At 44.4% G+C, this 14,024-nt stretch overlaps 1 protein-coding gene across 3 annotated transcripts in view; it reads right to left on the bottom strand.

The window, feature by feature from the left end:
• Positions 1-328: 328 nt before the first annotated feature.
• Positions 329-14,024, bottom strand: part of LOC147030318 (cyclic AMP-responsive element-binding protein 1-like) — an 80,668-nt gene continuing 66,972 nt past the window's right edge. For all 3 annotated transcript variants that reach the window (XM_085874241.1, XM_085874242.1, XM_085874240.1), the window contains exons 6-9: positions 7,075-7,205; positions 4,475-4,657; positions 4,256-4,361; positions 329-4,069 (exon numbers count right to left, since the gene is read on the bottom strand). In XM_085874241.1, the coding sequence (XP_085730367.1) occupies positions 3,925-4,069; positions 4,256-4,361; positions 4,475-4,657; positions 7,075-7,205 (565 nt within the window). In that variant the 3' untranslated portion in view covers positions 329-3,924. The remainder of the gene's footprint in view (positions 4,070-4,255; positions 4,362-4,474; positions 4,658-7,074; positions 7,206-14,024) is intronic.

Raw genomic sequence — 14,024 nt, forward strand, 5'->3', positions numbered from 1 at the left:
GTCCCATTACGTGAGAAGACCGGGCCACGGGTTGTGGAACCACAACAGCTCGGTCAACATTGTAATTTCTCCAGGGGACCGATGCACTGCAGCCGACACAGGTATTTAACGCCCACCAGCTGATGCTAACAGACGGGACAGCCGGCTTTATGTACATCCAAGGGATGGAGCATCTTGTGCTGCAATGCTCTGGCCACGAAGCAGCAATCCGACAGTTTATCGTCGGGTTGGGAATCGAACTCTGACTGGAGCGCTTCAAGGACAGTTGACTCTACCTGTGCTAAACCATGAACCACGGTACTTGAATACATCAAGAAGAATCCACAAATTTAATCAAAGCTTTTATATCACAAAGCTGAACGAGTCAAATATTACCCACAATGCATTCAAATAGAACGCAAGGTACAGAATGATATGAAACCATGTTCAATTATGAATGCATCTTTCATCGGGTGGCTTGGTGCATCCGAATAAAATCGCCAGCACTCCTTTAACAAAAAAAAAACGTTTGAAAGACCGTTTCCAAATAAAATCATGAAAAAGCTACGAATGTTGCCCCTTTGAATCTTATGCATCACGATCTTTATGACAGCAAAACGTGTCGATCACAGTCGTATACAATGATAATAGGTCATGTGGCGTGGTGCAAGACCATAAACTGTACGGGGTCCGATCGTAGGTGTAATGGGCCAGCAATCAGGTACGAGTTTGGCCCAGAGTGAAACGGTGTACTCGGTGATACAACACCCTGCCTGAGAAGCACGAGGTCTGGGAATGGAACTTGGACTCGAGTTGAGAGGTAAATGTGCCATGTATCATCTCGTCGGTATTGCACCATAAGTGCTGCCATCAATCAGAAATGTTACGGCCTGGACATGGCCATTTGGCCCATGATGGCCTGTGCTACATCAAGACCAAGTAAATATTACGGGTGAATGTAATGTTCAACCGTGTGCAACTTCTATCTTTAAAAAATAAAATAAAACATTTTATTGAGCATTCCAATAAAGTAATGTAAATATATTTTGCCGTTTGACATTTTACACCTTTTTACTGCTACATTAAAGGGTCTGGGCTTGGCTCAACTCGAGGACAATATTGTGTTTGGCAATTTCAGGTTCAAATCCTCACCCCGATGGGAAAACGACAAACCACTCGGTGTGATCGATCAAGTTAAGGTAGATAAGTCACACCTGCTCCCAAGGTGCAAAGGCAGCGTCCCTCGATTGCAAAATGCAGGTGAGCCTGGAACATCGTTTTTTAGTATCCCTTTGTGGGTGTGGTCACATATGCATCAGCTCACTGGTTTGGTGTGACATCATAGTGAAGGGTGGTGCAACATAGTACCTGCCAATTTAGATTGGTGTTTGCTTTTATTCATGATGTGACCTCGAAAACATGCATATTTATGAACCAGCAAATAACCCATCCTTACGTACAGGTTACTTCTTCCAAGTTGAAGTCTGTGGTGAATTTTAGTACAACTTCGAATACACCTCTCCCCACCACAACCTACCACCCTCCCCAGGGACTGACACATTTACATAGAGAGAATTGAGGTCCTCCCTCCTCTGCCCTTGAACCTTAGGGGTGTGTGTGTGTGTGTGTGTGTGTATATACATATACATATACATATATATATATATATATATATATATATATATATAATTAGAGTACAAATATGATATGAAATTATAAAACACCTTTATTTCCTCGGAAAATAATGTTTAATTTGTTCACAGATACGACCTTTGGTCAAATCTCTTCGTATTCCTGTCATGTAATGCACCTCCTCTCTCCATGGGAGGGAGGAATCTTATGCCAGGTGTTAGTGAACCTCCAACACCTGGCATAAGATTCCTGCATAGTCCGAGATGATGTCTGCTCTGTCGAAACATCCACCGAGCCTTGCTCACAGAGCAGCTATACCAGTTAGTGGTGCCTTCCATTTTGACTTCCTCGGTTGACTAGTTTAAGACCACAAATGGAGACAGCACAAAGTCGATCGACAGCACAGTAGAGAAGCTCGTTGGTCGAAAGGGCATATCCTGACTGCCTTCGGCCTCAGCCAACTTGTACCATAGCTGTTCAGTATGGTATTTCAGCTCTTCTTCATCCATCATCATGGTCACTGTGCAGATGTGTCTTCAGCCCAACGAAGGTTACAGAGAATAATTGTAGTGCACAGCGACACCACCACAGCTGGAGTACATGAAAAGGCCGCTCCGTTGTACACTGTACAGCCCTAAACCAACACTGGACAGACCTATTAACGAACAAAACACATACAATTTATGTCCACAAAACTAATGCAAGAATGTAGGATAGCCAGCTTTAGATTTGAAAAGTTGAACTGTCAATTGATTAAATCCAATCATATTATTGAGAAGTCTGCTTGTTTGTGTGCATTGTTTGATTTCCCTGCAGTCCTGGACCACTACACAGAATGAGTTGAAAAGTGCTTGTCATACTCAGGGATGGGGGGTTGGGGTGGGCATGGGAAAGTTATAGGCAGTAAAAAAAGAATCATCATAGTCCTGGGGGGGGGGAAGAAGTTTCAGGGGGGGGGAGTACCCCAATTCTCTAAGTGTGTATCATATAACACCACTCCCAGCAGGATGGCATATTACGAGTTATACAAATAATATGCCAATTATGGTGGAATTATCAAGTCTGAGGATGGGTTCTTCGCTCGGGAGGCAAACTTAGCATCGGAAAGCAACCTGGGAAACACAACTAAGCACTTACTTTCCTCATTTACACACACATAAAACCAAACAACATCCCAAGTAGATATCAGAACTTCTCAAAATGATAGTTAAACGTTTCATAAAATTCAATTGCCGAGGTTGCAGCAAAACTGCAAGGTCACAGTGAACACAGACGGGTGCCTCTTCTCTGGACGAGCACTCAGCTGAAACAATAAGATACCCACCAAACATGGTAGAAAAGAAAGAAGAGGAAGATTATATATATATATATATATATGACTTGCAATATTGTACAGATATACAGAAATTATATGTATATATATATATATATATATATATATATATATATATATATATATATATATGTATATGTATATGTATATATATATATATATATATATATATATATATATATATATATATATATATATACATACACATACATACACACACAGTATATATAAACGTATATCTGTACATGTAAAATCAAGTCACAAGCCAATTTTTCATCAAAGCCAGCATGAAGCTGAGCCACGATGTGACGATACAATCAGCATCTGTGTACTTCAACAAGGCGGCTTTGGCATTGCAATTCCCGTGAAGTTCAAAATAGTTTTTTTTCTTTATATATAAAAAAGGGAAATGACAGGAATGCATCGTCAGCCGCTCTCATTTAAAATCGATAGCAAAACGCATTGTCACGCATACGCCTCTAAGCCGCAGAGCATCAGGGGAGTTTGCAATGCCCTAAAACCGCACGAGCTTCGTCCTACAAAATGAAACGTCGGCGTAACTTCTGAAAGCTAGTGCAGTTAAGAAATATGTAGAAATCCACTCAATCGGAGGTACAAAGTAAAAACTTACAAAGAGCCAAAGGAGGGTGCAGCCATCACTTTTGCTGCTGCCATTCAGAAACTGTACAGTTTGTTTTCAATGAGCTCAAATTGTGTCCTCCCGAGTAAAGTTATACCACCTCCGGTGAATCACTTTTTACACGGCAGTACTCTCGTGTGCACAGACAGCTTAGCGGGTGGAGACGTGTGTGCACCGTTATACGCCATCTTCATGGACATTATGTAAAACGAGGACAAAGTCGTGTCAATAATTCTAACCAGGTAACTTTTGCTTCCAACCAATGATGGCAAGTGCAGGGCTTCGAGCACGAGACACAGATAGAAGCTGGGGAGGGAGTTGCTCATAGGATGCATGACCCTCAGGAGGTCTTGTTGCAGTAGAGATCCTTAAGTGCTTTCAGCTCCTCGATGAGGGTCTTGTTTTGGTTCTCCAGGACTGCCACGCGGTTCTCTAAGCACATGACGTACTCCTTCTTCTTCCGCCGGCACTCTCGCGCAGCCTCCCTGCACAACACAACTCGCCTGTTTTTGCAAAAGATTGCTCGCCTACTTCAGTCAAACACATGATTGTTTCGAGCTTTTATCCCGAAGCCAAACGAAAGAGCGTGCTTGTATATGATGTTCACAACACCTTTGTCATCCACCCCACCCCCAATCACCACCAACAATCATCCCCAACCCCTTCCCAACCTGTTCTTCATGAGTCGAATTTCTCGCTTCCTTGAAGTTTCTTCCACAAGTGATGGTGACGATGACGCAGATGAGAGCACGAAGCTTGACTGACTCCCACTGGCAGCTAACAGAATGGAGTGTGGGGGGAGATTGACAAATTGCCAATAGTGAAACAGAGAAAGGTTTGACATTCAATGGAGGATGGCTGTGCTTCGCATAAGTAAGGTAGACACCTACACTGCACCACAACCGAGCTGGATGGGAAGAGCAGCGGGCCAATATCAGAGGTTTGTGCGTACTGCAGTACAGTGGCACCTGCAGGCATCGCCCCACCAGGTACCGGGATTGCTTGAAGGCCCTGCCCAGTCTCTGCACCGCCTGCAATCGCCAGCTGTAATGTACCCCCTTCAGCGATGGCAACTTAAAGGGATGCAAAATACAGAAAAATGCCACAATCAAGGGTCTTCTTTGGAACATATTAACTAAAAAAAAAAAACAGGAAGACAAGTCTGTATTTTTCTAAAGAAGAAGAAAAAAAAAAAGTACAGCCAAACAAGTTATGCCAAGTACTACACTACCAAATTTGTAACAGACAGGAAAGGACAAACTCAGCCTCAGGCCTGCAGCCAAGTGCTGAAAGATGGTGTTGGTATCGGTGAAACCGTAACAGCTCGGTGAAACGAGATCGAAACTCTTCCTGATTTTTTATCAGTTTGGAGATTGAACAACCTAAAAGTTGTTGGAAAAAAAAAAAAACACAACAAAGTATGACTCTTCCACTTCCCTGAAATAAAAGCCGAGTGTCAACATGATGTGGCTTAGCTCATCACATTCCCAAATCTTTTTGATTCTAATGAAGTCTGAACCTCACGGAAGAGCTGGATAACAGAGGGGATGAGTGGTTTGTTCAATTTGTTCGACAGGATGTGCCTCGATCAAAATAAAGGAAATAGGAAATTGCATGAGCCTGCTGGTTGTGCTGATGATGCAGTGCCCCCTGCAGGATTTTGGAATTTAGTCAGGATATCCACACACAATCATCAACTCTTTGTGAAAGACAAAATGGGATCTTTAACATAATTTGGCATCCAGCGGTTTTGAAAAGAAAGGATAAAAAAACCCAACGCTGACAGACAAGAAGCTTTTGCCGAGCATTCCATCCGACAGACGATGTGCTCATCGATGCAACGCCCCGCCTGTGAAGCACGGGATGAGTTTAAACTTGAGCCAGGAAATGAACGCACATGAGACAGCACAATTACCTTAAATCATTGACCCCCCTCACCCTTTTACCCATTGCCATCACAATACAAATAAACCCTTCCTCCACCCACATTTCCCTCTTTTGCTCCATTGAATGGCTAACGCTCGAATCATCACCCATAGTTTTGGGGAACTAAAGACAATAAACGAGAGTATTGAAATACATTTTTGACTTGTCCACCAAAACGCAGAGCAATATCAGCCTTCATAAATAGTATTCCAATGGGGCAGTATGAAATGGGTGGACAAGGGTCACACAGATGAACATGGGAAAACACAAGAGAACTAGAAGGGCACTCGGAGCACATACCTCTGCCACGTAATGCCTAATCCACGAGAACATATCTGGCCCAATACATTTTTGAGATATCATGCTATATATATATATATATATATATATATATATATATATATATATATATATATGTATATATATATATATATATATATATATATATATATATATATATATATATATATATATATATATATATATATATTGTTTTTGGCACAATCTCTCAATGGTGAAGAATTACTTAAAAAATTAAACAATTCTCATATCCAGATCTGCACCAAAATCGAATCAATTCGTCTTTGCCACACACCCAACGTGTCCACGTTTCGTCCGAATCCGTCCACAAACTGTTGAGATATCGTGCTATATATCGGTTTAGCCGCATCTCTCAATGGTGAAGAATCACTTTAAAATTCTCGTAGCCAGATCCGGATCTTCACCAAAATCTAATCAGTTTGTCCTCGTCACACACAGAACCTGTCCACAAAATTTCATCCGGATCCGTCCCCAACTTTCTGAGATATCCTGCACAAAAACAAACAAACAAACCGACAGAAAGGGGTGAAAACATAACCTCCTTCACCTTCGGCAGCAGAGGTAATAAATACACAAATGCATGGTGACAACACAAACAGTTATGATCAGCCTACTTGGCGGTCTCGAGGGAAAAGACAGACAGCATGTACGGAGATGGAAAGGAATTTAAACAGGCAGTGTGTTCTTAATTGATTTAATCAGGCAGTGTGTATTTAACCTAACCTTCCTTATTTATCAAAAAAAATTGTCTTCAAAAGCGATAATTTTTCTCCCTGCAACGAGAAATGTCCCTTCAAAGATCTATTTTGTGGGGTACGATGTCATCAGCGAAAAACTTCTGGGAATCCAGGGGCCGGGGTGTCAAACAGCTTTGTTTTCTCATTATCCACTGACATCACATGTCACGACGATAAGTAATACCACGTTTATATTCATAATTCCGCATGGCAGGTTCGAGAAATTGTTTGACCATGGAATAGCTGATTTATTTGACAAGATCATCCTCGTCACTGCTAAAATGGTCAAGAATTCACCAGAAAGTGGTATTTTAAAACAAAGATAAAAAATTTGAAGGAACCAGTTTGGTAACATTGGTAAAATACAACACCCACCCAATCGACCACACCTGACCCGACCATACGCCCACCCGACACACTTGCCAAAATTAAAATGAGAACTTTCACCGTGTTCACACTTCATTTCCAGATAGCAAAACGACACTTGTCATGCCTCTGAGACGTACTGTACTGGCCTGGTGGTACAGGTGTGGAGCCAGACACAGAGGGGGCCACCGGGGTCTCGCCTCCCTCTTCGCCATTGCCTTCCACTTCCTTCGTCACACCGTCTGTGTCCGATAGCTCATTGAGGATTTTCCTGCGGTCAATGTTAAACGACAAAGCCGTTAAAGTGCACTCATTATCGGAACAGCATTATTTTAAAAGAATGCTTAAAGTACACGGACATTGAATTAAACATAAAGGTGCAGAATGTTCGAAAGGATACAAATACCTTTCACATCAAATAAACAACAATGAGGTGGTCAACAAGGGAACTGGATGAATCGTGTAATTCAAACACACCAAATGATGGAAAGCACATCATCAAATCTCAATGGACACAATGAGTGTGCAAATTATGAAAAGCAGCACACATAAGGTATGCTGCATCATGGGAGAAAGTGAAAATGAGGGGGTGGGGGTGGGGTGGGGGTGGGGGTGGGGGATACGACCATATTTTCACGCAAATAAACCACAGGCTATACTTTAAATTAGTTCCAAAATCGCTAACTGCAGGGTACAGGGAATTTCACCATATAGCAATACGGCATGTGACATAACCACAGGGGGGCCAAGTTAAATTATCAAGGAGTACGCATAAAGAGGCAGTTTTTTTATTTTTGTGTGCAGGTTTAATTGTAATCGCTTTAAGTACAGTTCTCTCTCATATATGCAAAAAAAAAAACACACACACACACACACACACACACACACACACACACACACACACACACACACACACACACACACACACACACACACACACACACACACACACACACACTTTCAAAATTTTCACCTTTTGTTGCCTTGTAGCCTGGAATTAAATGAGACTTTTTCCACCTTCATTGACACATCATAACCCACAACCTCCAAATGAAAACCAAATTCTAAAAATCTCAGAAAATTAATTTAAACGACAAAACTAGAATATCTTCGCGCCACAATCAACCAAGCTCACACTGTCATCAAGCAAAAGTCGACGCTGGCATTTCTGTTGTTCCTCTCTGTCGGTGGCGACTATCATGCTGCCCGGAGAACCATCCGCAACTCTCCAAGAAGTTTGCACTACCAATGATGAAAGATGCATTCTGCCCCACGTTAAGTCAGGAACAACCCACTCCATGGCACGTCTCGAGGACGAATGAGACACTTCCAGCCCAGCGGATGCACGGAAGAAGTGACGCCGGCGAAGTCTGGGACCAGTGAGATGGCGCATTCTGAACGAGGCTGGCGGATATTGGCCTTCACGTGGCATGGCCGTGCCCGCTGGGACATGACTCCACCCTGCTTGGAGGCATATAAACATCCCACTGGCGATTTCAAACACGCTCGACTCTGACGTTCTTTAGAAATCCTTCTCTTTCCAGCTTCAAACACTCTGGACAATCGCGCTCTGGTGTGCTGATGGAGGCTGCTTTCAGGGCTCGTCTCGAGTTGGAGCGACATGGGACACAGCGGAGCACAGCATCCTAATAATCCAGCCGCACAGCGACACCCCTCTATCCCCGTACCAGTTCTCTCTTGCCTTTCCCTCAGCACAGGAGGGCATGGTTACATCGGGCCATGAGCGGTGAGAGAGGCCCTACAATAACTCACCTTTCTTTCTTGATTATCTCCCCTTCTGGTGATGATTCCGATTGGTGTCAATGTGATGTATCAAATAAGTTAAGTCTGTATAAGTTCTAATTGATAGATTCAACACTAACTGATTGATCAGCACTGTATCTCTTTGCTTTTGTAAATTGGTGCATTTATTTTGCCGCACCTCACCCATTCTTGCTTTCCCAGCTGTACCAACTTTCATGTGTTTAATCCATTGCTTATTCTGCCAGATACATTTCCTCACTGTTTTGATAATAAATTGTTATTGTAAATGTACCGAGCTCATCCCACCTTTTCCTCCACTGATCTGGCATAGTCCACACTGAGCGTTAGCCAGGAAATTCTACCCCACCGAATGGCTCAACACGTTAGCCGGTGTGTACTTGGCAGCTCCGCTCAGCTGCACCTGATCAGTAAGTTAAGACAAGTACGCATCAAGGGCAAGAGCCCCCCTTGATACTGTCATCCAAAGGTAAAGTAACCACTTGAAGTAATGACACCCTGCAGGATTGGTGGTACCAATCGGCGTTCGTGGATGATTAGCAACCCACCGAGTCGCGGCGTTATCTGCGGCTGGTGACTTCAGGACCGGGTGTTCAGGAGGAATGAGAGCGCTTCCCCTCATAGAAAACATTCAACCCCGGGCTGTAACAATACGTTAAAAATGTACATAAAATAAAAATCGAATCCGAATCCAACAAGATCACCACTTGTGTCCCTGGATGGTATAAAATACAGAAATACAATAATTACCTTTAAAAGAGTGAAAAAATGAATTTTGGAGCCATTTTATCTCATGTTCTATGGACATTATTATTTAATTATACCAGGTTAGGGGAAGGGGTTTTGGGGGGGGGGGTGAAATTGCTTTTTACAATTTTTTTTTGACTGAACTCCACATTTTCACAAAAGTAATTAGGCCACGAGCTCCAATTGTCAAAAAATGGGAATGAGATTTCAAATATCAGCTTTTAGTAAGCTTAAACAATACATGTATGTATGTATGTATGTATGTATGTATGTATGTATGTATGTATGTATGTATGTATGTATGTATGTATGTATGTATATATGTATGTATATATATATATATATATATATATATATATATATATATATATATATATATATATATATATATATATATATATATATATATATATATGCGTGTCAGGTCAGTCAGGCCAGATTAGATCTGTGACTTGCTCCAGGTATCATGTAAACCTGTACTAACCTGTTCCATGGTCGGGTTGTCGGCGACTAAACCGTCTCCCCCACCAGGTTTTTTTGGTGAGGACGGTGTTTGGATATGGACACCCAGCAGGATTAAAAACAAAACCTGTCAAAGGGCGGAGGAGATCCTTGTGAGCCAACGGCCATCCATATCTAGTGCCGAACTGTGTCTGCGGACATCCTCCTGCAGGTGGGTTACTTCTTATTAGGAGGGTGGTGGCATGATTTGCATTCCGGCCACTGTAAAACCCTTCATCCCACAAAACACAAAACCGCAAGGAAATCTGAAAACCAACTCTGTGGGAGTACCTCCTGTGCAGCCTCCCTTCGCAGAGCAGCTCACTGGATGACGGGATTGGGGCAAAGCCTTCGGGACCCCCAATCTTTGATGATAGGAGGGAAACCACGGGGTAACATCCCTGGGTCAGATTGCGGGAGAGTGTGTCGGAGTGGTGCTGAGGTGTCGTCCACCAGACGGCGGTCTCCTTGGGTTAACCTGAGGCGGTCCCTTCGGGTGAGTGCCTGGAATGTCCTATCCCGAAGAGAGGATGATCACCTGTCTGTTATCATCTGAACTCAAGCATTTGGACATCGGTATTGCAACACACTTTGAGGTTCGGAGACCGGATTGCGGAAAGATCATGGCGGGTGGTTACACCTACTATTGGTCTGGTGGCTCTGATGGTTACCATGTCAAAGGAGTTGCTGTAGCTGTGTCCAATCAGCTGATTCCAATGATAATTGAGGTAACACTGGTCAACGAGCGTATTATGAGATTAAGGATTCGTCACTCCTTAGGTGTCATTTTCCTGGTCTCTGTTTATGCTCCGACTGAGGCGAGTGATCTCACCGTGAAGGAAGCATTCTACGCCACGCTCGAGTCTGTGGTTGATCAGTGCCCCAGACGAGATACACTTCTAGTCTTGGGGGATTTCAATGCATCGACTGGAACTGACAGGGATGGTTATGAGATGTGTGTTGGTCCCCATGGGTCTGGAACTGTGAACCTGAATTGCACTAAGTTCCTTGACTTTGCAAGAAGTCATGGACTTCGGATGGCTGGTTCATTGTTTCAGCGCCCACAAGCTCATCGCTGGACTTGGTATTCCAACGCTGGCAGTGTGGCAAAGGAGATTGACCATGTCCTCATTGATGGTTGCTGGAGGATGATCCAGAACTGCAGGGTCTACCGGAGTGCTCAGCTCCTCAATACTGAACACCGGCTTGTTGTAGCAGGTCTGAAGTTGCACCTTAAATCCAGGAGAATGGTACCATCCCAGCCTCGGCTGGATGTTGGCAAGCTCAAGGATGAGAAGGTAGCTGAGGAGTTTGCGAACAAGCTGAGTGGAGATTTGGGGGGTCTGGGTGCTTTGGGAGGTCCTGAAGAGTTGTGGAGTGCCTTCAAGACTACCGTCCTTGATGTTGCCGGTGGATGTCTTGGAACTCACCATCGCGAAAAGAAGAATTTGGGGGTAGAGAGAGGTGTTGTCAGAGAGAGAAAAGAGAGAGAGAGAGGGAAGGAGGAGGAGGGGGGGGAGGAAGAGAGAGGGAGAGGGAGAACCATAGACACAGAGAAACACAGACACTAACTTATCAGACACCTGTTGCTCAAAACTCAGATAATTGAACCACTGGATAAGATCTATCCCATAGTTAAAATTATTATCCGATGGTTACCTCACCAGCCATTTATCATCAAGTGAGGAAGCAGTACCATTTTTAAAGTATTTGTATGACATCACCAGGGTAGGAACTTTCAGGCCACCCAGATAAGTCATTTATCCACAGGATAGCACTTATTCGAGCGATGAGCAAATCGGTGCTGGTGCAAAAAACAATGCAATCCTGTTTTTGTTTTCAGTGGGTTGCTAAAAAGTACATGTCAGAAGCACCCCCTACCGGGCAAACAGTTGACTCACTGTGCAATCCTGCCATGGGACAATGTCCAAACTCTCACCTCCCAGACAAGAAGGACCACAGGCGGACACAGAGGATGCAACGATGTGACCCGAATATAGATTCCCTTATTGTGGGTGGGCAGGCAGAACAATGCACAATCCAAAACAGCACCACACTCTTAACGCACATTGCTGGAAAAGGCAGGTTGGTGGTGGGAGGAAAGGAGGGGGAGAGGGAGTATCCCATTGACTATTTTTTTTTTTTGTATACCTTGGTCGAGGCTCGTACGAGAGCAAACACACAACTCACAGCAAGGGGGCACGAGACAAGAGGGGCGGGAGTGGAAGGGACAAAACAGTGGGGAACAGACACATTAGGTGAACTGTGGAAGGGAGAGGGATGGGGATGGGACGGGGAACATGGCGAAGAGAAGATGGACATTACAGGGACTTTCAGGAAGGAAAGCAAGGGAATTGAAGGAAGTGGGCTTGGGTGGATTATCGGGGGTAGAAAAGATCGAGGATTTGGATGGGGGAAGATAAAAGGTGGTGGTGAACAGCTGTTTTGAAAGCCTGGAGGGAAGAATGGGAAAGAATAGAGTGAGGAAGTTTATTCCCAAGGCGGGAAAAAAGAGGAATGAAAGAGTGAAGATGAGCAGTGATTCGTGACTTTGGTAGATTTACCAGAAGGAGGTTGTTGGCGGACCTTGAGCGCCCTGTGGAAATATGGTGGGGACAAATCTCAGAGAGAGCAGGGGGGGCAAGGCTGGAGAGGAGTCGGTAGAAGACAGAAAGACCACCGACCAACCTGCGGTGATTGAGTGAGAGGCCCAAAGACTCAGCTTCATTGCGGGAGATGCCGATGATCTTAAATGCCCTGGTTTCGACAGCGTGAAGCCGAGAAAGGTGGGAGGCAGGAGCACCAGCCCAGAGGGGAGAGCAGTACTCCATCAGGCTACGGACAAAAGCTTTGTAAGTGGTCAGGAGCTCAAGAGGGCCGAGGAAGGACTTTGCAAAGACGGAGGATTCCCAGTCGGCGACTGGCTTTTGAGGCGAGGTTGGAAATGTGACTTTCCCAGGAAAGGTCATGGCAGATAGTGAGACGCAGAAGCTTGAAAGAAAAGACTTCTTCCAGAGGATTGTTGAGAAAGTGGAAGGGGGGGTTTTCTAAACGTTCCTTTCGAAGAGACATAGTGAGAGTGTGAGATTTGTCCGGATTGAAAGACATGTTCCACGTGTTGGACCAGTTTGTGATTTTATCCAGATCTGCAGTGAGCGAAGAAGCTGCTGCTTGCCGGTCTGAGGGATGACAGATGGTACGGCAGAGGGTGGAGTCGTCGGCAAAGAGAAATAGAGCATTTTCCAGAGAGTCGGAGAGATCATTGATGAAAACCAGAAAAAGAACAGGGCCCAGAACGCTACCTTGAGGAACTCCAGCCTGCACAGGAAGAGGGGATGAAAGAACTCCATTTAGGGCCACACGTTGACTGCGACAGGAGAGGAAGTCTGCGAGCCATGAGTGGAGATGGCCTTGGATTCCATGGGAAGAGAGTTTGGTGAGTAGGGAAGGGTGCCAGACTGTATCAAAAGCACGTGATATGTCCAGGGATACGGCTCGGATTTCCTGTCTGGCATTGAGGACCTCCATCCATTGATGGGAGAGCAGAAGCAGCATATCCAGGGTAGAGTGACCTGGTCTGAAACCAAATTGATGATTGGAAATCAAGCCATTGGAGAAGATGAAGGATTTCATGTCTGAAGCGATGATGGATTCCATAACCTTGCTGATGATTGGGAGAAGGCTGATTGGTCTGTAGTTACAGGGATCTGTTTTTGCACCTTTTTTATGCAGGGCAGTGATGTTCGCAGATTTCCAAGCAGAGGGCAGATGACCTTGGGCAAATGAGAGGGTGAATAGAACAGAGAGAGGGTGAGCAAGAGCAGAAGAGCAGGCTTTGAGGACACGTGGGCTGATGCCGTCTGGACCGGTTGCAGAATCTGACTCGAGGTTTGACAGCAAGCTCTCCACCTTGTCAGGAGAAAAGGACACAGAGTCCAGGGACAGTTGGGTGCGACTGGGTAAGGTGGGTAGAGAAAGTGATGGGTTTAGGACACAAGATTTAGCTGCAAACACCGAGTTTAGACATTCAGCTTTATCACGTGTGGTATCAGCAGTGCGG

Source organism: Eptatretus burgeri, chromosome 3 (genome assembly GCF_056783735.1).
Source record: "Eptatretus burgeri isolate ZD-2024b chromosome 3, Ebu_testis_v1, whole genome shotgun sequence".
NCBI classification, from domain to species: domain Eukaryota; kingdom Metazoa; phylum Chordata; class Myxini; order Myxiniformes; family Myxinidae; genus Eptatretus; species Eptatretus burgeri.